This window comes from Dryas octopetala, chromosome 1 (genome assembly GCF_963921425.1).
Source record: "Dryas octopetala chromosome 1, drDryOcto1.1, whole genome shotgun sequence".
Taxonomy (NCBI): Eukaryota; Viridiplantae; Streptophyta; class Magnoliopsida; order Rosales; family Rosaceae; genus Dryas; species Dryas octopetala.
The window spans coordinates 24,407,808-24,434,945 of NC_141366.1; the positions used below are offsets into that span (position 1 = coordinate 24,407,808).

At 35.1% G+C, this 27,138-nt stretch overlaps 1 protein-coding gene and 1 long non-coding RNA gene across 3 annotated transcripts; both read right to left on the reverse strand.

Annotated features, from left to right (window-relative positions):
• Positions 1–810: 810 nt before the first annotated feature.
• On the reverse strand, positions 811–15,021 carry LOC147299336 (stomatal closure-related actin-binding protein 1-like). Of its 2 annotated transcripts, none has more exons than XM_086239582.1 (13): positions 14,869–15,021; positions 13,949–14,246; positions 13,339–13,467; positions 11,870–11,962; positions 9,934–10,074; positions 9,470–9,538; positions 7,706–7,789; positions 5,144–5,324; positions 2,732–2,848; positions 2,570–2,628; positions 2,049–2,183; positions 1,276–1,425; positions 811–1,165 (listed from the first exon to the last, which is right to left on the reverse strand). In XM_086239582.1, exons 2-13 carry the CDS (start codon positions 14,228–14,230, stop codon positions 1,121–1,123), a joined length of 1,485 nt encoding a protein of 494 aa, XP_086095708.1. In that variant the 5' UTR covers positions 14,231–14,246; positions 14,869–15,021; the 3' UTR covers positions 811–1,120. The 2 variants fall into 2 exon arrangements, with proteins under 2 accessions (XP_086095708.1, XP_086095716.1); XM_086239590.1 differs by lacking the exon at positions 14,869–15,021 and adding an exon at positions 14,718–14,845.
• Positions 15,022–24,603: 9,582 nt separating this feature from the next.
• LOC147299337 (uncharacterized) lies at positions 24,604–26,484 on the reverse strand. Its single transcript, XR_015119946.1, has 4 exons — positions 26,117–26,484; positions 25,910–25,968; positions 25,330–25,378; positions 24,604–24,661 (listed from the first exon to the last, which is right to left on the reverse strand). It is a non-coding gene; the product is annotated as an uncharacterized LOC147299337 (long non-coding RNA).
• Positions 26,485–27,138: the final 654 nt, after the last annotated feature.

The window sequence follows — 27,138 nt, forward strand, 5'->3', positions numbered from 1 at the left end:
TAGGTTTAGTTTCTTTAGAAAAATAATTTTTAAATAGAGACCGGAAGTGTTTTAAAATTTATAAGAAAAACTTTTTAATTCATAATAATGTATAAAAAAATCTTTTTAATTCATAATAAAATCCTTTTAATTTATAAGAAAATTATTTTAATTCATAAGAAAATCATTTTAATTCATAATAAAATTCTTCCCTAATTTGAAGGGTATTTCCTCTCCTAAGATGTAGAATGAGCTTTGTAGAATCTGTATGTTAAGTTTTAACTCTGAAATTTTGAGCAGAGCCCAAAATCTTAGAATTAAAACATAACATATAGCCATCAAAGAAGAAAAATAAAAAAACTTAATTAAAAACCCTAAATTACTACCGTTCTTAGTCTAAGAAAGACGCATAAAATGAACTGAACTCTAAATCTCCCTTTTAATTATGATACAAACTTTTTTTCGATCATTTATTATAACTTTGATGAATTCAAAGTTAGAATCTTAGTTTCTTTTAACACTAAAAAGGAGAAAAACAATAAAAATTCCAAATTTACAATAGAATGAAGTCAAATTTAATAAAACACTAACACATTATTAGGTGTACATAATTGAATAAGTTCGATAAGTTTGATTGTAACAGTCGAAAAGAAAAAAAAAAAAAAAAAAGAAATTTATCAAGCAGTTTTCATAATTTTTTTTAGGGCTTTTCACAAAAAGATTGGTTCCAATAATGGCCCATTAATGATGCATTGGTTTGGATTTTCTCTTCCTTGTATAGTTACTGTCTACCATGGACAATTAAATGTATCCAGTAACACTGAGTTTCCAATCTCAAGAATAATGCAGTTCATTGATTCCACATTACAATAATCAATCATGTACCAAATACCAATAATCCAACACACTAAAGTTACACACATACAGTTGCAATCAACCTCCAAACTTGGGAGAAATTGTTTACACTCAAAACAAAAAGGCAAATAAAAAATGCCTTGATGTAGTGAAAGGTAAGGAGAAATAAAGATGAGAGAGAGCCTATAACACAACTACACAATGCCTTATTCTACTATTACAAACTTATAATACAAGAGAAAACTCAATAATTACATTTCGTGAAGAAGATATTTATGGAGGTCCGTTAGGTTCCTAAAGGTGCTCTGTCATCTGGCCCTGCTAGCATGATCTGCAATATAATAATGTATTTGCTATTAATAATCTCTTCTTCATCATATAAGAGAACAAAGGACCAAGAAAGAGGAGGGAGAAACAAAAACATTCAAAAATTCGACATACATTACAATCGAAAGCAAATCTCCTGGCAAGCATGATGGCCGCGTTCCTCTCTCTTTCTGATTCAAATGCCAATACAAAGGAAAGCCCTTGCTTTGCTTGCCAAAACAATGCCTGAGCTGCAGCATTCCCACCTCCTCTAACTCCACATAGCTAAAGCATGAACAAACAACATCACTGAGAAGAGGCCTTTGCTTGCCAAAAGCAGTTTCTATTTTGGTTTCAATTGGATTGAGAAGAGGCCTCAATGCATAATGGTTGATAGCAAACACAATACAAGTAAAAGAAGTAAATTTCACATGGTGCACTCATGGCTTGCATATCAGAGCTCAACAACACAAAACATACAGAGCACATAAGCGATGCATTTAGAATGAGATGCAATAGAAAACCTAGGGGGGGAAAAGAAGCAATTAGAGTGATTGAGAACCAAGGACCGAAACAACAAATCAGTCTTTGGGAACTTTCTAACAAACAACTGCATTGTTCAATACTTCACCTCCTTCCTATTCAATACCTAATAAGCATCATCCTTTAAACAAAACATTCAAAGGATAAGATGAAAGATAAATGCCAAACCATTTTGGTCCTGCATATTCACTTTTTTTTAAACCCATCAATTATCCGTAAAACAAGGAAAAGGTATGAGCAGGCTTTTGGCTCAAGAAATTAGGGGTGGGATGAGTGGGGCAGGGCTGGATAGATCTATATTGGAATCTTACTAAGCAATAAATTAATTGGTTAAATAAAATTTAAAATGTTATAATCTCTAATACCTGCATTGAAGTCGAAAAGTATTCTTTAGCAATTGTTGTCTTTCCCTTGCAAAGTTTAATCCTCATCTTCCCCACATGAAATACATGAATAGATTCTGATGTATGATTAACTCCATTCATCTGGGTAATAACTACCTGCAAAGTATCAAACAATTATCAAAGAGGCAATAGATGATTCAAGGTGATGAAAACAACACACATTTTTCTCTTTTTCAGCTAAAGAACTGTAAGGATAAAAAAAAAATAATGACTACACAGTTCTACAACTATGCAAGACAATTGAAATATCATTAATAGACACCAAGATAGTGGCGAAACCTAAGTTCGATGGACAGTCACAGTGATGCCAAACTTTCTTTCAAAAGTTTTTTATTCTTTTAGGGTGTGTTTGGATGGAGAAAATAAATTTGGAATTTTGACAAAACTTGGAATTTATTAAACGACATATACTAATTTCCTTGGTTGGGTTTATAAATAAGGAAATTTGTAAATTCAGGGTGAACAAGATTTAGATAACATACATTGAACTCAATATCATGTTTCCGCACAAGTACCTCCACATAGCTCCCCAAACCACCAGCTGCTAATAGCAATGAAATCAGCCCTTTTAGAAATTCAGTGTTTAAAATCATAAAAAGACAAACATATTGACAGATTTGTACAATTGATAGTCTAAACCAGACCAGGATCAATGGGACCAGCAGTTGTCAACGATAGTCTCTGCCCTTCGAAACTAATATCAGCTTGCAATATCCGTCCAACATCAAAAGGCTCTGGGGCATAAACTGATTTTATAGCTCCTGAGGTAGGGAAAAGTTGAATGAGAAATGAATAAAATGTGTTGAAAATATAAAAAAATCCCACATAAGATATCCTAAGCCATGAATCTCAATACATAAATTTTTGCACCTTGGAGACCCATAGATAATTGGTTTTGGGTTGGATGCTCCATTTAAACTGATATCAGAACTACATTCATCCACGTGGTAGATCTAATTTATGTTTGGCCCAATCCGACCACAGTGGACATGTTGAAAATACAAAAATCTCACATTGGGTATTATAAGCCTCACATCTCAAAATTTAAAACTCCTAGGGTTCTCCACCCATTGCCAATTTTGGGTTGCATGCTCCAACTTTAACAAGATGAATTATGAAAACTAACTTTGACATTGGCGGGAAAAATAAAAAGGAAAGAGAAACTAATTTTGATTAGTGTTGTAACTGTCTGAATCTCCAGCACAATGCATCCAGCTGGATATTATAGAACCATAATATTTTACTCAGATCTATCACCTTCAACATGTCTTTACAAACTTAGCTATAAAAATGGAATTGAAATGTAAGAGAAAATACAACCTGCCAGAAAATATATCATGGCCATCACAGACCAGTTTGGTCAACAGAAAAGTTAACTAAAGAAGTATAGATTAAGAATTAGTATTACTCTAAGAAAATCCTCCAATATAACAATAAATTTTTTTTTTTTTTTTGAGAAGAAACGAGAAATTTTATTAAAAATACAAAGATTAAAAACACGGGGTGGATAAGGAATCCACAAACTTAGAAAGAGATAAAAAAAAACAAACTGATCACAGAGAGGAAAAAACCCAAGACATCACACTACAACTAGTCTCACTGCACAACAGCTAACAAATTCAGCATAATAGAAGAAATGGAGTGTGCCCTAAAATCAGCCGTAACTGATGCCCATAAAGCAGCCCAGAATTTCGCTCGCTCCCAAAGAACTTCCACTTCAACCCCCTTATAATAATCGAAAATTCTCTGTTGCGCTCCATCCATAAAACCCAAAAAATAAGCATAAAGTAATTACATAGAGACAATAAAGGTGGCAATTTTAGTCCAGCCCATGCAACCAAGTCTTCTTAAAGAATAAAAGAGGGTCCTGAAAACCCTTACCCTATGTTCTACTACAATACAACCAAAGGGGCAAGATCAAAAGGAGCTATAAGCAAATTACAATCATGAACTTCAGAATTAACAAGTTTTAGACAGCCTATTTAGCTCTACTGTATATAGCTTTCTTTAATTATTTATTGGTTAAAGTCCCTGTAGTTAAGGGTTTTGTTTAGATTTACCTTATGTCCTTGTATTATAAAATACAGCCTCCTTGAGAGATGAATGGACATTGAATTATAAACTTCTACAAAAACAAATATTACTAGCAGACTCTCCTATTTGTAGAGCTTCAAATGAGTCATGACACAGAAAATATATGCAATTTAGCACAGCATTGTAAGGTGATGTTTGCAAATGCCAAGTAACCATAAATTTTGAAGCCATGAATTCTTCTTCCTCTGAATCAATAATGCTAGAATTAAGCCTCAGTTCACATGCCATCAAGCATGATTAAACTCATAAATCAAGGCTCAACTATAGTGTGTTCACTACTATATAGGCAAAGCCTAAACAAGCTCAATACTGGCTAGAGCTTTTCACCTAGTTAGTCCTGTGTTACATGGACTTGGGTACACTTATCATGCGGGTACATATGTTACAGTGAGGGAGTTATCAGAAAATATAATCCACCACAACATAGCACAAAATTTGAAACCCCATTATGCCAATTCATGTCCAATGAACTGCCAATATCAAGTAGCTAGTAGTGACATAATTGGTTAGGTAGACATCTGACACAACGTGAAAGTTGGGGGCTATCCTGATTCCTGGACCCACAAGGTGAGTTCCTCTAATTCAGGCAAAGAAAATACACAAATTAGTTATTAAAAAACAAAAACTCTAAAGCCATAATAAAGCTACACAAATGGTTCAAAGGAAACCCAGAAAGTATGTGCATGTGTGCATTATAAGAACCCATGCGTATGCACCTGTGTGCCATAAAGTTGCACAAAACGTATCAAAGGCAACCCAGCAAGTATGTACATGTGCACATAATAAGGACACATGTGTATGCACCCGTGCATGCATACACACTGCATCAAAGAAACTGAAAGAAGGATATTGAATGAGCATGTTATGACAGCAATGAATCTATATACGAATCAACTAATAATTATCATGCCCTTGCTCAGAAGTTCAGAACAAGTAAAGCATAAAAATTTATTACATAATACCTGATATAAGCTCCTTCTTTCCAACCTGAGATGATACACGATACCATTGAATTGAACATTTAGAAAGCTCTGGAGCATCATCAGAGCAAGCTTGAATTCGTAAACATGAACCTAAAGCTTCAGGGCCATCTAATTCATATAATTGGGAATTTTTCTCCATGATCCTCTTGCTCATTGCCAGCTGAAAGGAACATAGTGAGGGCATTGGAAATAAAGATCACAAAAAAACAAAGCAGATAATATCATAGTGCCCACCATGATGCAGTAGCTACAGCATGGTTAGATAAGAAGTATCCTCTTTGGAATCCAAAGACTAAGCTCATTGGTCCAACTCTAAAACTAAAGCATTTTTGGTCCAAAGAGAAGTGCCCATGGTAGTTTAAGAGTCAGTCATTAGAAAATACCTAAATAAATAAATCAAGAGTCACTTTAGAGTTAATGTTAATTTTTATTAATAGTATTTATTTGAGTCTAGTGTTATTAAGAATCTATTTATTTGGGTCTTAGGAAAATACAATGTCTTTTGAGTATTAATGAGTCTTTTCATATTTCCATAATATTTAATGAGTCTTTTAGTCTTTTAAGAAGTCTGTTGATATTTTTAGGAGTCTTTGGGGATGTGTCTTAAGTCTATAAATAAGGCTGTTTGCTGTAGCCAAATCAGGTTTTGATGGATGAAATTTAATTGTTGTTGAAGGCTTGGTGCCTTGGTATCTCCTCTACACTCTCCTCTTTTTCCCCTTCTACATTCTTCTCTATCTTCTCTTAATTCTCTAAACTTCCAGCAGCCATAAATCCTCTTTCTTCCCTATACCTATCCTATTTTTAAATCCTCTATCAATCTAAGCCCACCACAACCCTAGGCAACACTCACCTTGTGTTGTCCTGCATCACACCATCCCTCTGAAGAATAAATGAAATGAGAGACCAAAGAGAATAACATATACCACCAAACCCCTAATAAGAATAATGCTATCATCCTTTTGCCACAGAAACCCCAAAGCATGATGGGTTTCTAGTGTAGTGGAAGCAGTACAATAAAACCCAAATTCCTCAAAGAGATTTAAGTTTTCTAGCATTAGCATTAGTTAATGCTATCAGCCACTAAGCATTAGTTATGCTATCATCCGTTCAGCATTAGTTAATGCTATCATCCTTTTGCCAGAAAGCTAATGATATTGAACAGTGAAAAAACAAATGATGCACACTCTCAAAACATGACGGGGTTCTAGTGTAGTGGAAGCAGTACAATAAACCCCAAATTCCTCAAAGAGATTAAAGTTTTCTAGCATTAGAATTAGTTAATGCTATCATCCGCTCAGCATTAGTTATGATATCATCCTTTTGCCATAATGCTAATGATATTGAACAGTGAAAAAACAAATGATGCACACTATCAGCACCTTCCTTAGACACCACACACCAATGAGGTGAAAGACAAGCAAATGGTCTTCTTCTCTGAACCTTACCCTATTGCTTTTCACTGGCCCTCCCTTGATGCCATGCCTTTTAGAAAGTTTCATTGACGAAAAAACTCTCCCAGCTCCCCCAAAGTAAATGACTTCAACCATCTGTCACTCTTCCATTTATCCCGCTCCCCATAACACAATTTCTCCTCCAGCCCCGCAGTCCCTTCCTTTCCTTCACCCTTTAAATTAATTGTCTCCACCAACAATACTACTCTAGCCCAACTCTCCCATCACCAAGGCCTACCAAAAGAAATCCAATCCAAATACCACCACTCTTTTCACCAGGCCCACCCCTTTCCATTTATGCCTGAGGCCCACCTCCACTTTTTTCAGCTTTGGAACCCTGCAAAGCTGACTGAGGCACATTCCCTTCTTCCTTTTCCTTTTCTCACTTTGTTCCTGCCGCCATCTTTCCCATTCTCCAAAGCATTAAGTCCACCATTTTCCAACTCCTGCCCCCCAATAAACTGAAAATCTTCTATAGCTCTCCTTCCCTCCTCATCACCTCCTCCAACCTCCTAAGTCAATTCATCTTTATCAGCTTCCAATGCATGCACCCCAAAAATCGGGTTACCATGAATCTTCTTTTTAAATCAATGGTTTCAGATCAAAAAATTGGTTATTTTACGGAAAATGTTTTCTTAGGGTTTTGGTATTTTCTTCTCAGATAGCAATTTCTACTCTCTGCCTAAGATCTCAATGTTTTTAATTTGCATTAACGACTGAAATATTAAAAACATAAAAACCCATATTTGAGACTTATCTCCCAAAACCAAATTACCCAACAACCCTAGTGGCTGAATTCACGAAACCATCAAACCAATCTAGGGAACCCCAAACATATGAGAGTATCAAGAGAATGCAAATAAAACAGATTAAAAACAGCATAATACCAATTAAAAATAAATAAATAAAAGCCCTAGGTAAAGCTAAAACTGAAAGTTAACACCGATTATTGGATAATGCATGAAAGTATGAACCACTCAGAATTCCAGCATAATTACATATGTTATGCAATGAAAACTCATCAAAGCACACAACACAAAAGTCAGTTATATCAAAATAGGTCACACATTTAGAATAATAGACAAACCTCTTTTTGAAGCCGAAGAGAACTCGTAGACTTCTCTTTGAGTTGTGCCCTCAATGCTCGAAGCTCATGTTCCATGTCCATAACCTACAAATTGATAATCAATCCATGAAGATATTCTTATGGGTAAGAATTATTAGAAGAGGACCAAAGGCGTGTAACCAATGTAAAAGAAGTATAAAAGAGAAAATTCAAAGTAAAAAAAAAAAAAAAACACAAACAAACAAACAAAAATGAAAAACTAAAAGCTTAGAGTCACTAAAAAACATCCAAAAAAAGAAAAGAAGTGGATTTCATTATCCAAAAGGAAAGTAATCTCAAGAAACTTGCTTTTTTTTTTTCAATCCATGAATTAAAAATAAATAATGTTCTGTCAGTTTATGAACTCAAAATAAGGCACATATATAAGCAAGAAAACAAAAAAAATTTATGTTTCACTGCAAGGAAAATATCTGCTTACAGACACAAAACTACACTGACTAGTTTGGGGATATATATGATAATTCACTAAATGGATCGGAAGCATAACAATAATTCTACTAAAACTAAAAACAGAAAAAAGCCCACACTTTTTGAATAAAGATAAGATCCGTAACCAAATTGTATATAACTTGATACAAAACATATTCTTAGGTGATTCTTGTTGAGGTGATGCTGTTTACTAGCTGGTGTAGAGTTGTTTTTGTTGGTGTGTTGTATCATTTCTGCTTTTTTTTTTGGCAATTCGGTGGACTACTTGTTCACTGGCTTGTACTCTTTCATTTTTTCATGAAAGTTGTGTTTCTCATCAAAAAGAAACGAAAAGAAAAGAAAAAGAAATATTCAGAAGATCAAGGAAGATAAGTCATTCTTCAAGTACAAAACTCAAAGCTCTAAAAATATCCGGAAAGCATTTCTCTATTAGTTACGCATTTATTCAGATTTCAGAACTAAGGAGGTGTGACCCATGTACACAAACAGTATACATCGGGGAATTATATTGAAATCGCAAAAAATTACAGTCAGACAGAAAAACAAATTCATAGGATCGAGGAAGGGGGAATGTTCTAAGCCTCATGCATCCCTGTCTAAATAATTCCACCCAGCCTGCCTCTGGTAATTTTTCAATTTTTAAAGAGGTAAAAATTCTTATGAAGCCCTAGCAAACACCAATGTGAAGACTAAGCCTCATGCATCTCATGTTTAGATAAATTCAATCAGACTACATTCTCCCCTCCTTACGTATTATATTCAAAATCTTCAAAAGTATCAATGGCTTTCAATCATTTAAGCTCCAAATGGAATAGGGTCACAATAAAGATAATTTCCTAATCCCAACAGAAATAGGCTCCCAATAAAAATAATTGACCAAGCCCCAGCAAGTAAACAACCAATTTTCTAAATCAACCTGAAAAATCCTTTTAACATACAGATAATCAACCTTTGAAACAATGCATGATGATTATTCATCACTATATAGTTACAAATAATAAAAACCCAACAACCTACAAACTTTAGACAGATGTAATATAGTGAAGAATAATAATACAGAGTAATAATTTAGACCCACTAACTTTTAGGCAAATGTGCTACAGAAAGACAGGACATTTTAATGAAAATGCAAAGAAAGCCACTTGCAAGTGTCAAATAATATGAAAACGTTTTCATATAAATGATGCAAAAAGAAAGAATGAATAATTTTGTGAAACCCATCTCATGAAAGTATCTGATGCTATTATTGCAAGTCTAAATTGTAAACAAAATCAATATGAATGATCTAAAACTCACCTTGCTTGGCTGATGCAGCATTTTGATTCGTCTAGCCTCTTGAACCTCTTTCATCAATTCTTCCATGTCCTAAATATCTCAAACAAATTAGACTTGTCAAGAAGATAAATTAAATACACTTGATGACAGACATCCATACTAATAATGCACTAAATACTACTCACACATCTCAAACATAAAATAACCTAAAGAGAGCATCAAACGGAAATGCAACTACCCTCCAAAGTCGTCATTCTCATGTCAAGAAGAGTGATAACCAACAATGGGGTAGTAAATGTATTATAACGCCATATCCAACCATAATATGCCTTGTGATAGATTGTGCAATAAACAACACTGATGCATAGACCAAGTGTCAGATGGATACATTCAGCATATACAACTTAACAAAGCTGGGACAGCTTAAATAGTCTTGCACTAAAAAGTTTGCACTCTAAGAGTAGTAGTACACATATAACACAAACCTGGTTCCCTGAAGCCCGTGATGTTCGTTCTTGTTCCTGAAGGGCTTCTTCCACTCTCTGAACTGCTGCTCTGGCATTTTCAATTTCAGCACGAGCAAAAGCTCTTTCCTCATCAACAAGCTTCTTAGCATCTTCTGAAGCCTAAAAATGGATAAAGAGACTCAAATTGATAATTACTTTAAGTGAATAAATAAACAAATAAAAAACGTTTCTAGGTCAAGCGGTATGTAGCATAAGCAACAATGAGAACAAGCCCTAAAGAGTACTTTTTGACAATAAAGAAGTGGAACACATCTACTCCTCATCCTCCCTTACAGACATGACTGTTGGTGGAGATATTCACTTGTGCATGTATATAGATGAGTAGGAAACAAGATAAGCAGTTCCCCACAACCTCAAAAGTAAGGTTGTGGGGAACTAAATAAGCAGATCTATTATTAGTAATAAGCAGATCTATTACTAAAACTCATGTGTTGGTGAGAGTGTGGAAAGATGATTTGGAAACTAAATAAGCAGATCTATTACTAAAAGTAAAAAAACAACAAACTAGATAAGCAGTTCCCCACAACCTCAATAGTAAGGTGAAAACTAATGTGTTCGAGAGAGTACGCAAAGATAATTTGAAAACTAAATAGGCAACTCTATTCCCAAATACTTAAAAACAGAAATAAAATGGCTAAAAATAAATAACTATATTTTTGGGAGATTGAGAAGTCCATACTGGAAGCAAATATATGCTGCCTACTTTTTATTCATGGATGACTTCTTTCTTTTTATGATTTCTACTGATTCTTTCTAATTTAGTATCCAGGGACAGAAGGGGTTATCTCTTGTATCTGAAATGCACTCCCTTGACGGAGAGAGATTCCTTAAGTTATTCTTTTCTCAACAGTTCTTATACACATGGACAACTTCTATTCAAGCAGTGCAGGATTGGGAATTAGGGTCATTTATATCTCTTATGGATCTGCTTTGTTCTGTTAAAGTTAGAAAAGATGAAACAGATAGGATAGGTAGTTGTTAAATTGTAATTCTATTTTTTGTGTAAAATCTTACCATCAGGCTTTGAGATGAAGGGTGGGAGTGCTTCCTGTGAATTTCCCAAAAAATAAAAAATAAAAAAACAAAATAGGGCATTCAGTGACCACCCACTGGAAAACCCAAACTTTTATGACAAACCAATCCTGAACGGAATTTGAAACACAACCCCCATTTTCAACCTTCAAACTCCAAACCTACCCTCAAGGTTGCTCCTAAATCATTCCAAACACGGAAAAAAAAACCTCTCAAATGCATCAAAAAAATTGAGATAATTGAAAAAAAAAAAAAAAAAAAAATACTAGATTCACAACCAAAATGAGAACCTAAATATTTGAATTTGAATTACCTTGAAAGTTGAAAACAATTGTTTGAGATATTGGGGTATGTTGACTAAATAAGTTTGAAAGGTGGGTATAGTGAGTAAAAGGATGATGGGTTATGGGTTTTTCATAAGTGGGGGCATTTTGAGAATGTTGGGTGGGCACAGTAAGCAAATGTCAAAACTTTTAATTGAAGGGAGGGTGTAGTAAGTAAAGGGGTACAGTGAGCAAATGGGGGATACCAATAGAATTTTGCAATAGAAATAAGAGCAAAAGATGGATCTTGTTCCAGATCAGCATGTATAGAGACTGGGTTTGTTGGGAATATGTATCTGGTGTCACCGAAGAAGAGTTCCAGTGTTGTTCAACTCTATATCTCCAAATACATCAAAAACACCTTTGAAACGTTTTTAAAACTTACACTGTAAACTGACATCTGTATCTGTGTGTTCAAACGTTGTCAATGATACGGTAACAAATGCATTTTACCATGGTTTTTGTTTTGCAAAAACGAAAAATCGTTTTTGTGAAACTGTACCAAACAGGGCCTTATTATTTAACTTAAATCAAATTACCTGCTTAAGAAAATTTGCTAACTTCTTCACTTCCGCTTTTTCTTGCATTAACTCCCCTTCCCTTTGAGTCAACTGAACTGCTAAAGCCTCCACCTGGAAGAAGCAATAATAATATTTCTTGGTCATGATTTGCTTCTTTTGAATAGCAGAAGCAATAACAAATGGGGTCAAATAAATCATTCTAGAGAAGAGAAATATATTTGACAAATTAAAATCTACTATAGGAAACATGGGAGAGGCAGGTGAAGATCATAAAGCAAAGCCCCAAAGGTACTGAATTCCAAAAAATAAATTGATAAACCTATGATAAGAAAATATCATAAAAATCAGTAAATAGGCTGGGGTTCGAATGGAATTCATTTTTGAAAGCACCCTTAGACACAGGTGAAACTAAAAAAGGTAGGAGGGAAATTTTTACCAAATTTACAACATACAAGGTTGACAATATTTATTAAATCCAAGACTTGAAGTTGAAATTTTTACCCCTAACCCTTTATACTCCTGGAATGTCCTTTTCCTTTCCAGCCAAATAATCAAGATTACTTGAGGCAGGGAAAACCAAGAAGGGTGATTGGAAAATAGAGTGAGATGAACACAGCATCCATGTGTCAAGTCCCACATGGACCGGTTAAGTTGAAGCAAGGTGCCATAAATGTGGGAAAATGAGTAGATATAAGTTAGGGTTTGATTATTGCTGTTTATCTACACAGTTGTATTCTGTTTGTTTGGCTTTTATAATGTCCTAGAGCTTGTTACCTACGAGCTTGTAGGATGGTGGACATCTTGTCCACAATGTACTACTAAATTTCATTTAATGAAAGTATGTTAAAAATAAAAAATAAAGAAACAAATTATTTTCAATAATCATAGGCCTGTTAAACTCATAAGGGAGGTTCAGCCCAAATAAGAACATATCTAACTATGTGGATGTGGCTCATTGCACTCTCCCCCTCTCTAAATTGCAAGATATGTCCGTCTCTTTTGTAAATTGTAATTCAATGATAGAAGATAAAATACAGGTTCATATTTCATGGCTCATTTTATTTGTCTGTCTTTGGGTGGTATTATTTCCTCCGCAAATTTTTTTTTTTTTTTTTTTTTCTAAAAAAAGGGCCTCAATACAAAAGTAATGATATTAAGTCCAACCAAATATCAAATGTTTAATTTCTTTTCAATAGAAAAACAGAGACTTTAGTAAATAAGTGAGGACTGAGGAGAATACAGTAAAATTCCCAGCAGTGGACGAGAAGTCCAGCTATAAAACAAGACAAAGAAAGAAGCTATCCTATCCTTTTGCAAGCAAGAAGTCCAACCAAATAGACAAATGTTTCATTTGAGACCTGAAATCATATATTTGCGAGCAATATTACAGCAATTATTAACCAAGTAACAGTGTGATAAGTGGAATAAGTTTACCGAAAGGAAGAATTCAACAAAAAAAAAAAGGAAGCAAAATACACACAACTAACCATTGAAATGGCTTCCTCTACATCATCCTTGTTTTTACCAGCCACACGTCCTTTTAATGATTCCAGTGCATCCCTAAGCTTCTTCAAAAGGACATGTTTTTCCAAAGAAGCTGCCTCTCTAAGTCTAGCCTGTATTCAACAATTGAATAGTTTAGAATCAGGTAATCATACCATCCACTGTATTTGGATGTTGATGCTTCTATCTAACCAATCAGGAACAAAAACAACGGAAGAAGGAAGCATTGCCTACAATTATATTATCAAAAGTAAAAAGTCATTTCCTACAACTAATAAAGGAAGCATTGCATACAATTTTAAAGTGAAAGAAATATATTAACCTTTCACATTTAAAAATTTTCATCAACAAAAAAGAAAATAGAAAAAAACTAGAGCCTTCTTACAACTGCGCTTAATACGAAAAGTTCTTTTGGTCCCAGTGAGTTGTCATATCTCCTAAAACCATAAAAAGCACCATAGGTTTCAAAATACTAATACCAAAGACTTCCCTCAGTTTCAGTCTTCAAAATTCAGAACAGATACGAAAGAAAGTATTGAAAGACCCACATTATAACTTTCTAGCAGAAGCACAAAAATTTTGAAAGTATTTAACCTCTTCAGATAACTTAGCAGCAGCAGCCAACCCTTTCTCAAATTTACTGGCAAGGTCACGAACTGAAAGGCGTTTCTGCTGTTCCAACAATTGTGCTGTCTCACGTGCAACCACTTCCTTCATTGATAGTACCTTTGGGTCATCCTTTGCCTCCACAATCTGATTGTTAGCTCCAATTTTGTAATTGGGAAACCGACTTGTGGCAAAAATCACATCAGCTGACACCGCCGGAATGGCATCTTTTTGCATGGTGTCCCCAAAATCTCTGCCTACCCTCGTCATTACTCCAAACTAATAACTGTGACAACCACCAAAAGCTACACTTTAAAAATTCACACACTGACACTGTAAAATGACATCTCAACCTAAAACCAAATGTGGGTCAGAGTCCACTAACCCATACAACCTAATTCAAGTAATCAGTTTCAACAAATTACATTCAGCTGCTCAGAAAATGTAGAAGAACAACAAGAGAGAGAGAGAGAGAGAGAGAGAGAGAGAGAGAGAGAGAGAGAGAGAAATTTCATCACTTGAAATGGTATAATCGAGTCAGTACAACTTAATAGAGCTTCGTTTAAGCGCTATCATTCGTTTTTACAACCAAACGGCAGACCATAAAAACAAGTAATACGTAAAGGAACCCAATTAATAAACCCCTTAGCTGATCAAAACCCAAAACCGAAAGATAGCAAATATGAGTTTAAGAAATAGCTATATATAACCAGAATCATTCAAAGCAAGATAAACGCAGAAAACAAATATTGATTACCCAATACAGAAATGTATCTGACGAGAGATTTAGAACAATGAAACTGAAACCCTAGCCGTTGAATTTTTAGTTTTATGTTGCTGCTTTTTAATAGTGAGAGCAATGTAGAAAAAAGTGAACAATGAAGACAAAAAGGGGAACTTGGACTTACAGATGATAAAACTGTAATAAATAATGGGAAAGAGGGTTTGAGATTCTTGGATCAGATGCAGGTTTTGCACCAGTTCTGGCTGGCTATCCAAATTGATAATATACAAAAGCAGAGAGAGTGAGAGAGAGAATATGCATAAGGATGGGCCTGGTTTGGTTGCTTTTTGAAAAGAAAAGCATGAAAAAGAGAAGGCCGTCCCCCATTTTTATTGTTTTTCTTTATTTGTTTTTTACTACATGGTAATTTGTTTTGAGTGCTGCTAGGTGGACATCCAATTTCCTCTCAGTGGGGGTGGGCATAAGCCCGCCCATTTAGCCTGGCTCGGGTCGGGTCCGGCCCATGTCAAAACAAGACAACCTGTGGGCTCTACCAAATCAAACCCGACACTTATTGGGTCGGTTTTGATTTGGATTATAAATTTATACTATTACAGAAAACTAGGCTTAGGCCCTTTTAGACAACAATTTTTATGTAGGGGAGTCACATCCCGAACCCCAAGTATGCAACAGATGCACTCATCTTGAATGTCCCAAGAGATTAATGTCACTAAGTAAGCATTAATCTCCCAAGATACCCAAGATAGGTTGAACATTTTTTATTAATAGGACCAAGTTGGATCATAGATAATAAATAGCGGAAACATGTGAAATAAAAATAAAACTTCTTTATAAAACTAATCACCAAAGTTACGGTAGTTCATTGTAACCTTAAAGAATTACATAAATTTGAAATATATAGCAAGTATAGAATAAAGGTTTCAAAACTACGCAATCGTATAATCAAAGAAAATAACTCAAAACCATCTCCAAACAATGGAGGTAAAATCATTCAAGACCTACTCGAAACAAGAAAACAATCAAATGACATCACCAATTAAATCCAGATAGTTGACAAGTCTCAAGATGCTGCTCTGCTCGACCCTCGTCCAAGTTCGTCTCTTTACCATGCTTGTATCTATAAAAACATTCAATAAACAAGGAACAACAAAAACAATATAGGGGTAAACATCTCATACGATCATAGCTTCCCTCAAGGGACCTTGTTAGGTTTGAAAACCACAAAACCACTCCTAGTGAAAAACATAGTGAAAATCATTTTCTATCGGGTTCTTAAATCATCTAAAACAAGTTTTTCAAACATTTCCTTTTAAATCATTTCAAACATTTTTATGACTCGGCTATATAGCAATATGACAAACATGCATAAAAATCCATAAATAACAGTAAATCAGATGATCGATATACATTAGGTACAACTATGGCCAGCTATTAAAAGAAATAACATCCATAGTAAGAGTGCCGCGGTAAACAGAAATAGAAACTCGCAATTGAGAAATCGTATATATTGTCACCTGATCAATCATGGGTCCCCGTTTTAGCACAAGTCCACGTAGCCACGTATTAGCTTGGCTAAACTTCCCATAATGTACAGATCAATTCTTCTAGAAGGTTTAGGGGCTTGAACCCAAAGTCACATACTACGCTACCCAAACTCTCAAACTCATCATACAAATATAACATGTTATAATAATTTAAAAACACAAACACATACAAAGTCTATAGTCAAGAATGTAGGATAAATCTCTCTACCTGCAATCCAATGCTCTTCACGTATTCTCTTACATAGCATATGCATTCTCATCCGTCTCAAATCCATCGCCTTCTTGTCACGTCACAAAGAAATCTTTTGGTAACTAGTGTTCCTAGTATCCGACAATACAACAACTTAAAGACTCTAGCCCTAAGTGGACTAAACTCTACTCTTTAGGGTTTCTAAGTTTCATGTCAATTTTAAAGTCAAATCATTTGACTAGTTGCTTTGGTTTAAAGCAATTTCATAAATTAATTTAAGTTAGAATAAATCAAACTTCAGTATTATTCAAGTATTTAATTAATTAGTATTTCTCCAAAATATTCCACTAATTAATCAAGCTTGAATAATAGCTTAAATCCAATTTAATTTCTACAAGTTAATAACATTTAACTAAATCTTCAAATTAAGGTTACAACTAATCATCCTTAATTAACAAAATAAATTAAACAATTAAATCTCCAAAGTAAACTTAGGCATGCTTAATTAATAAATAAATTATACTTAATTAATCTAAGCAAATTAAAGCCTAAGAAAAATAAATAAGAAAGAAAATAAATAAAAGACTTACATGGTTGTAGACCTCTAAAACTAGACTACACTCCTAAGAACTCTTCCTCCTTGGCAAGCTCTCTAAAAGAAAACTTTTAAATTATGAGAATTTTCTTCATTTTTGGTATATCTCTTCTTAGAGAGACTCCCAAAGAACTAAGGAGTGAGTATCTCAAACTTCACTTGGTGGTGCAAGTAAAAATGAGGTAAAAGGGTCTCTATTTATAGGCACAAAGAGGTGATAATTTTTTCTAATTCTCCCATGTGGGATATGATGCATGAAAGTGTCAAAAACAAAAGAAAAACACACAAAAACTCGAAATGGGTCATCAAAAACCGGCGGGTCACCTAGTTTGTTAGAGGAAACGAGCCGATCCGGCTACAGTGCATGCGGGTCAAAGAGACCCAGCTTGTTGACCGGTTCTCTCTCCTCAATCGAACGGCTCAGATCAAGGATGTTAAATGAGGCTGAAGGGCTGTGATTAAAACGTTAGAGTGGCTTGGGTGTGAGGCGGTGTACTATAGCTACCGTGTGGGTGAGTTGTGTCAGCTCCCAACGCTTCGTCAGCGGCCACGGACCAATGGCAGTACGCCACACGGTGGCGTATCAGCACTGTTTTTCTTTTCTTTTAATCTTCTATTTTTTATAATTCTCCAAACTTCAAAGATTCATCAAAAATAGCTCGGGACTCCAAATAATTTCCTGAAAAACCCTACGGACTCGTACTGATAAATACTAATTTCCTATAGCTACAAAATAGTTAAATCACTTCTAGAAAAATTATAAAAAATTCTCCTCTCATAATTTAATTCTGAAAAATGAAAACAAATAAAATAATCATCAAACTCTTGAATTTCCTTTTACTAAAATTTACTTTCAAGCAATTAAACTTTAGAACCACAACCAAAGGTCTAAGTTAGTTAAAACAAAGTTAATGAAAACTTCAATTGCTTTAAATAAATCTTAAGAACAAGAGAAAGTTTAAGTAACAAAATTAACATAAGCAAAAAATTCAAGGTGTTACAGGGGATGTTTTAAAATTCATAAAAAAATCATTTCATCTAGATTAAGGTCATTTTTCTGATTACCACATCAGAAAATCTAATACACGTCAGCATTTGTGATTTACATTATATATACATGTCAACATTTTTAATTTAAATGATATTTTTCAGAAACCAAACAGATATTTGATTGTTATCTTTACTTAATTTTGAATTAAGAAACCAAATATCTTTTGGAGTTTGAATTTACAAACCAAATTATTGTAGGAGTTCAAGCCCACGTGTTTTCTCAAGCCCATTGATTTCCTGTTTCAAGCGTTGCATGTATGTTTGACGTCTTTTCTAATGGTATGTTCATTCGACCTTAAACCTTATCTCATGGTACATGAAATTCAATAATTAAAAGGAAATTAAATAAGAACAAGAAACCCAATCCAATATTAAACCATGTCAGATGGTACATGAAATTCAGAAATTACCAAGAAATTAAATAAAAACAAAAACCATAATCTACCCTTAAACCTTAACTCATGGTACATGAAGTACAACAATTACAAAGATATTAAACAATAACAAGAAATGCAATCCGACATTAAATCTTATCCCATAGTACATGATATACATCAATTATAGAAAAAAAAAACCCAAATAAAATCCCTACTTGAAAAAAAAATGTATGTACCATTTATGGTTCAATCAAATGTCTCATGGCAACCATGCTCGATTTGGTAGAAGAAGGAAATATTTAGTTTCAAAACCACAAAACCCAAATGGCCCTAGCAACTCTCTCGCCTACCCAACCTATTACAATTGAAACTCAAAACTAAAATGAAAAACTCAAAATTTGATCAGATAAGGGATAAGATCAAAATTTTGAATATAGAGAGAGTTTCAGAAGATAGGAAATCAGGCAAAAAAAAGAAAAGAAAAAAGAAAAAAAGGGGGACCTCTGGAGAGAACGACATTGTGAGTTACTAAGTTATGTGGCAGAATAAATATATTGCAAATTTAAAGGGAAAAAAAGGTGACATGGATGCTGATTAATTGATGAGTAGGATTAAAAGGACTTCTATCTATATTCTAAATCTCTCATGGTGTTACTCTAAGAAAGGTGCTAAAATTGGATCTATCTCTAAGTTTCCCTAGTCTAGACTCTCTAGAGCTTCACAATCCATATATAGCGTAACATGCTCATGACTAGTCTGTAAAGCCAAAATTATTGATATTATTTTGTACTATATCATTATCCATATATAACCTAGGTATATATAAAAATATTGATGATGATGATGCAAATATAAATGTTTAAGAATAATTGAAATATTATAAATTTAATATGTTGAAAATCACCATATTGTTGGTGACTCAATATATATTATATTCTTACATCGTTATTCGATAATGGACCATTAATTAAGGCCCTTCTATTTAAGCAGTCAAGTAGGCTAGCTGCTAACATAAAATTCAAATGATGAGGTGAACAAAATGCATATATGTGAATGTTTTTTAGTTACAAATATGGTGCCACAAAACTTTCACCACCCCAAGGCCATTTTACCTGTTATATTCCTTTACTTATAATACTGGTACTAGATCAACTAAACTATATGTTGATGCAAAAATCCACTTGATGATGCAGCAACTTAAAATAGATAAGCTGGTTGATGAATAAGCCTTGTTGGAAAATGATTAGGGTGATAACTTTTGATGAACAAATCTTGCTGAATTAATGGTTGGTGTTGATGAGATCTTCCTACATGAACAAAGGTCAAAGAAGATAATATCAATATGGTACCAGCCAACTATACTCCGATGATGAAGTCAATGAAGTATAGATGAGGGTGTTTGAGCAAGAACAAACAAGAACAAATGATGAACTTGAGAGGATATGAGATAGTAAGGTAAGATCTTCTGGGTTATTCTCAAGTGTTTGTGTGTAATAGCTAGAGTTTTTGTGAACCCCTTCTTTAAGCATATATGACAGGACCGCCCCCGGATTTCCACCCTGAAACTCGGAGAGGTCTTGTGGGATCCAAAATCAAGGAAAATTCCTACCAAAAATTTAGCAGAACCTCTCCTGAAAATGAACTAACCCAAAAGTTTCGAAAACCTGTAAAAGCACTTCTAAAACATCAACCACCTCTACCACAACCAAAAAGGGTCTCAGACCCAACAATTTCAAAAAAAAACTAACTTAAAATTTAGGAGTGGTTATCAGAGCCACTATTCTATTACAAGGAATTTTTTTTTACAAAGTTAAAATGGTGCCTACAAGGTCCGAGTAAGGATGTGGATGTAATTGCCTCGACGTGAATGACACGACCTCTACCAAAGCTATTACCTGGGGGGACAATTTAAGACAAAACAAGAAAACGGTGAGGTCAACTCAGTGAGTGAACAATTAAATGGAAATGAAATCAAAGGTTAAATATCTTTTCAGAAAACCCTTTATAACCACGTTTAGCTTTAAGACCTCACGTCACTCTTTGAAAACCCCCAGTTTTAAAACGCTTTCAGAAACACGTTCAAGGTTGCTATCAAAATTTAGTAAATCATATTGAAGCATAAACAACTATTTAGAAATTTTAAACATTTAAAAATTCTGAATAAACTATAAACATAACATAAATAAATCACATTAAAATTTTATAACACTTTTAAAATAAAGCACACCATATCAGTTACCCACGGAAACTGTCATACATGCGCAGAGCCAAGAATATGTCGTATGCATGTAGAGCCAGAAATTCTGTCATACGTGCACGTAGAGCCACCCCCAAAGGACTAAGCATCACGACACACGGCCCAAAGCCTATGTGTGTGCCGTAATGGGTCCCAAAGACCTATCTAATATGATAACCTGGAGGATATTAAAAAGGTGGTTTGAAACGATTTCCCATAACCAAACACAAATTCTTGTTCCGCCAATAGAAAATATCTTTATAACAATCCCAGGACTTAAAATCCTCAATCCACAATGCATAAGCACAACTAGTAAAATAGTCCTTAATAAATCTCATTCAAACACATAAAACCAATCAAATCTTTTGACCATAGGCTAAAATATGAAATAATTCATACGTATAAAAATAAGAAACTAGTTTCCTTTCTAGCGTCCAACAAGAAAACTTATTTGAAATAACATTTGAAATCCATAATTTAATACCATTGATCAAGTCCCAAAATAAATTTCCAAAATATTAAGTTGAAATGATTGATGGAATTTTCATGAATTGTTTAGAAAACCAAAAGTCCATTCAAACTTCTATTTCACAACTAAAATTTATATAACCAAAATAAATCACGAATTTCATAAATCATTTAAAGAAACAAGAGTTCACTCACAGTGAGAAAATCTAACTTTGATCCTCCGCCGGATCATCGCGAACCCCGGTCGTCTCGCCAAAAGATTTGATTGTTGGAGCTTGAAATCGGCCGAAATCAATGGTGGAAACCGGCGGCAAAGTGGGCTTTCCTGAGTTGTTCTACTGGCGGAAGAGCATTAGATGGTTGGAGGAGGAGCTTGAGGGGTGGTCGGTGCCTGGGATGTCGGCTGGTGGCCTTGGGCCGCCGAGAAGCTGGTCGAGAAAACGGGTACGGCCTGCTGGAGTCGCGTGCAAAGAAGGAGAGAGAAGAGTGTCGGGGAGAGAGAAATAAAGAGAAAGAGTGGGCTCGGAAGGGTGGTCGGCGCCTGGGGGGTGTTCGCCGGAGCCATAGGCTGGCAGGGGTGGCCGGTGATGGTGAGTGGTGGTAGATGTGCAGTGAGGTGTGCGGGAGAGGGGAAGAGAGTGAGTGGGAGGGAAGAGAGAGAGAGAGAGAGAAAGTGTAAGTCAGTTTTTTTAAAAAATGGATGGTGTTTAAGATTACTAAAATACCCCTTCTAGAAGAATCTACTTAATTCCTTCCTCGAAACTCCAATTTAAAAACCGCTTTCGCCCAAGTGTTGGGGAATTCGAGTCCTACTTAAGCGTCTCAAAAATATTAGCAAAGTTTCATTTTTAAATTACCCCTCAAAAACCCTATAGCTCCTCTCAAAAAAACTTAAATAAATCCGACAATTAAACTTTGAAAAATTGGCGTTCAAATTAAACTTGGGGTCGGGTCGTTACAATATAAGTTGGTTTATATAGATAAAAAAGAGGTAAAATATATTATACATGCATGAAGATGAACGGAGGAAGATATGCCATGTCACCAGTCAAGAATAGTAGTATGCACAGCTACCAAGTTCCCTTGCATTGAATGCAAGCATGACTTGGTATGGTGGAATGCCCTAATAGTCATGGCTACGAGCTGGATTTTCAAATCTGACAGGATGTCATGTCAAGTGCACTTGAATATGGTGATTCATCCCAACTAGATTTTCCAGAATGGCGATGGAATGACAAAGACGAGCCGAACACATATGTCTCATTTGTCGAGATAAAAACCTTTGGATGATCAGATCGATAAGGCTTTAGGAGTGAACCAAGCTGAACTGATCATGTAAAGGTGCACGTTTTCAAGTGGGAAATAGCTATGTTTGAAGAATCAAGTTTGATAGGACAACACTAAAATCCGATCCAAACTGAGGATATATAGAAAAGATGATCTCTTGAATTTGATGAACTTTGATGTCGGTTCGGATCGGAAAATGCAACCCAAAGGCGGTGCCGATCTTGATGGTACATATCGTCGTTTTGCTAAACTGGCATGATGACATGGATAGCTTGTTTTGACCAAGTTAACCATTGAAGGGTCAGAGCTGAAAGTGGGGTCCAATATGCCACGTGTTCGATCGTGATTGATTTGTTGAATCCATGTAGATTTATTTATAAACACCATGTTTGTTCAGACCCTGTTACCCCGCTTGCTTCGTCTATCGTAATTGCCTTGGTGATGAAGCTCAAACCGTTGTGTTTCAAAACAACGTTAATCTCCTTCTCCAATCTGGCCTTAGTGGCCTCCTATCCCAAATCTAGCTTTACAGCACCACTGGTATTGGCAATGGAACAGTCTATGCCAAGTACCTTTGTCGAAGGCTTGTTACCCAGCAAGTCTGCCATGACTACGTTGCCTCTTCAGCCCAATTTCTCTCTCAAGCTTGCGTTAAACATAGAAAAGCTATTGTATGGAACAAGGAGTGCATGTTAAGATATTCATCAGACATGCACGTACTATTCCTCCTTTGAAAAGAGTAAAGCAGGAGCTTGTTACTGTAGTTAAGAAAGTGTCTTGAATGAGGCTCAGTTTAATAAGAAACTAGACTACTTGCACTACAAGAAAAAACTTTACAGGGCACAAGCTTATATTTGTGTCATTTGTTTTAAAAAACACAATTAATCATGCTCTAATGTCATTGGTAATGCTGCAGCCACAATTATGTGCTTGTGACCGGTATTGGCGTTACTGATAAAGATGAGGCACAATTTTGATATTTGTGTCACACCCACAAAGACACAAATACAAGTAGTAATTGTGTCTTCCCTCTGACAATCACGTTGACAAACACGCAGACGTGGCCTGGCACATTACTGTTACGGACGTGGACGTGGCACATCTACTACAAATGTGCCCAATGAGTTTATGTTTAAAAAAAAAATAATAATAAACAATATATATTTTTATGAAGACCATTTTGTGTGTTAATATTTACACCTTATTATTTTGCACTTACACAATATATATAGCACATGCTTTACACTATAATAGTATCCTACCTACTGGAATGTAGCACAGCTAAAGTTGCATTTCAAAATAGCATATTTTAATATTATGAAATTTATATTTTTTGTTGCTAAGTAAATTAAATTAATACTAATACAATATTTGTGAACATGTTAATTTAAATATACTATTAAATATAGTAAAAAATTACACTACAAGAAATATACTATTCCATGCAGGAAATTTCATAAGTTTCCCTACACTAATTGACAAAAGAATACAACAAAAGAGTAGAACTATCACCATGTGACCCTCTGAAATAGAGAACCCTCACATTGCCAAAATCCTAAAGATCTAATGTATACAGAGAAAACAAATTTAGATCCAATGCACACTAGAACTATCACTAACTCACTGACATTTGTGCATTTGTTGGTGTTTAGAGCACTAGATCCCGCTGCCTTCCTCACAGCCTTCCATAATTTACACTCTACAGTTCACAGAGAAACAAAAATAAGAATAAGAACATACTCTAATAGGCGTTGGATACAAATATTACTATATTGAAGACTATTCTTTAATATTGAAGAACTAGAGTCTTAAAATATTCTAATTAAACTCTACATGTTCATGATACAATGACAGATTATGACAGTGCTCAATAAAGCTTTGAATTAACAAATGAAATAAATTACAAACCACAGTATTGGTTGTTTAGCCATACCAGTTCATTAACTCAATTCCCTCAGAGGCAAAGACTTTGCGGGAAGGGAGAAGACAACTCTTGTTATGATTTCCCCTAGCAACTGCCCTTGCATTTATGTGCATTCTAGCCTTCACAGTATTTGAACAAGAAAGAGTAGTTAGAAAAAGGAAATTAATCACATTAGTCCAGAAGCTAACAACCCAATTGTAAGAAGACTCTTGAAACCATCTACTCATTTGATAATCTATGTTCAATATCATTCTTTTCAAAGAAGGGCTGCCGAACATACACAACCTGCAAAGAGAGTTCATATTGGCAAATTTTATGAATTTATAAGTCTTAAGAATTAAAAGAATCTCAAAAATTCAAATGAATGCCTATATGAAAAATAGACCCTAAACTCATAAATTTGAACAACTGAATAGTGCAATTATTGAAACAAGACAACAATCAGGCCAAGTATGGGAAGCATCAGCACTGAAAGATTGATAAATATGGGAAAGCATGGATAGCAGCATCAAAACTCCAAGTGTTTAGCAGTTATTGTGTTCATTTGGACTCAACATGACCAATCTTGTGTGTCCTCACTAACAAAATGCAAACAAAGATAATATAAAGGTTTACTGAGTTGTAGAGCAAACCTTCTATACTTTTCTTATTATTCATCATGAAAAACAACTAGAATCAATTATGGGTAGGTTCTATTAAAGATTTGTTAAGAAGTTGGATTACTGCAAATCTAAGAAAAATGCGTACAAAGACCATCAAAAATATGTAACTCTCCAATATACAACTAATTGCCTAATGTGGAAACCAACGGACAGAGAGTCAACATTATTTACTATAACCCAATTGGCACAACTCACAAGGGGAGTTTTACTCACCAAACAGTAGGCAACATAATTTTTCAATATTCTTAAATTTTCAATAGCAAAATCCCAAGAAAAGACAATAAAACTTACGTGCATTGTGTGTCTTTCCACTACTTGTCACACCATAAGCAAAAACAACCTGCATTGTTGGTAAGTAAGCCATAAGAAATGAAAATTAAAAAAGAGAATTGAATATAATTACTCATAGTTTTTCAACTAAAACTAATACACTTCAGGAGGAAAGTGTGGCCTTAACACTGCTAATGGTGGATTCCTTTGCTTTTGCAAAGACCAGCCCTATACAACCGTATGTGATTCAACAACTTCAACTACAAACAATACATCAAGAGGAGGTATGTATATATGTCCCTTGTCGTTCTCAAACAAATTATAGATCCTTAACTTGAACATATTAGAAATTTTTATGCCCATTTAATTGCAGACTTGGTGGCTCCACAGTTTTTATCACATCCTAGCTACCTAGGTCTTGGACTCTTTGGTTTTGATAGATTAATTGGTTGCAAACACTGTTTATCACATCCTAGCCGCCTAAGCAAAATCAAAACGTTTCTAATAATGCAAAATGAATTCTTTCTTTGGAATATGTTAATTTAGAAGAGCAGTATAGCCTACTATTAACACCTTCCATGAGTACGTGTTTAGCCATGACCTTATGCACCTCTTGTGGATTCGTATGGAGTCCAATGACTTTATCTGTAACAACCAAACCTTCCACAAATCCAACAATTTTCAAAACCCTGTAATTCTAAGTAAATGCAAATCAACTTCCAACACATTAACCATCCATTTTCTTTTGCACATCCATAAATTAGCTTCACATATTCAAAATAATAAAAAATAATGATTAGAAAAATACCAAATGCATAGGCTGTGTAGCTGGAGTGTACTCATTTCTCATCTTATCACCGTTTGCGTACCAAGTGATCTGGTCGGAGCCATCGGACTGGGTGGCTTCGATTCGCCGCCGTGGGGCGTCGTCGGTGTGAGGGAAAGGTACCAAAAGGACCAGCTCGACGAGAGGAATGAGTTTTGGGTGGTGGGAAGTCGCGAAGCCGCCGGAGCATAGAGATCGCCGGCAAAAGGCTCGGCTCTGCCCCAGCTCGGGTCGCCGCAATCCTTGCATTTCTGGAAAATCAAAACAGATGGGCAGAGAGAGGAGGGAGAGGCGAGAATTTCAGCGGTGGTCTTGCCTCCATCAGCCGCCGGACGACAGCGATATGGCCGGTCAAAGGCATGGCGAGAGAGAGAGAGAGAGAGAGAGAGAGAGAGAGAGAGAGAGAGAGAGAGAGAGAGAGAGAGAGAGAGAGAAATGAGAGGCGGGGGAAAAAACATTTGGTGGGAATGTGTTTTATAACAAAGAGGCTTTTTTTTTTTTGGGTCATTCTATGTAAAAAGGCACATTTGATAACATTTGTGTTTCACTACCAACACAATTAATACATGTATCCATATCAACCATGACTTTAACACAATTATTTGTGCCTATTTTAAAAAGTTTGCAGATGTTTGTTGCCACGTGAAGGATGGTCAATTTGGACATATCCATAGACACGGAAATCATGTTTGTATATAATAGGACACATATAAAAAAAACACAATCACATGTGCTTTATATAACAAAACACAAATATATTTATATTTGTGCCCTTATTGTCTCAACATGTCACAAATCTGTATTTGTGCCTTCTTTGTATGTGCCTCATGCCCCTTTTTCTTGTAGTGTTGGTTGCTCACCTTATTGTCCAGGCCTCTTATGGTAGTAAAAAGCCAAGTTTTGCTACAAAAAATGTGATACCCGGAAAAAAATTTGGAGCGAATTTTTTTTCGCGGTATTACTTGACCATGGTTGGCTTGTAGGTCGAACCACCACTTCTATTT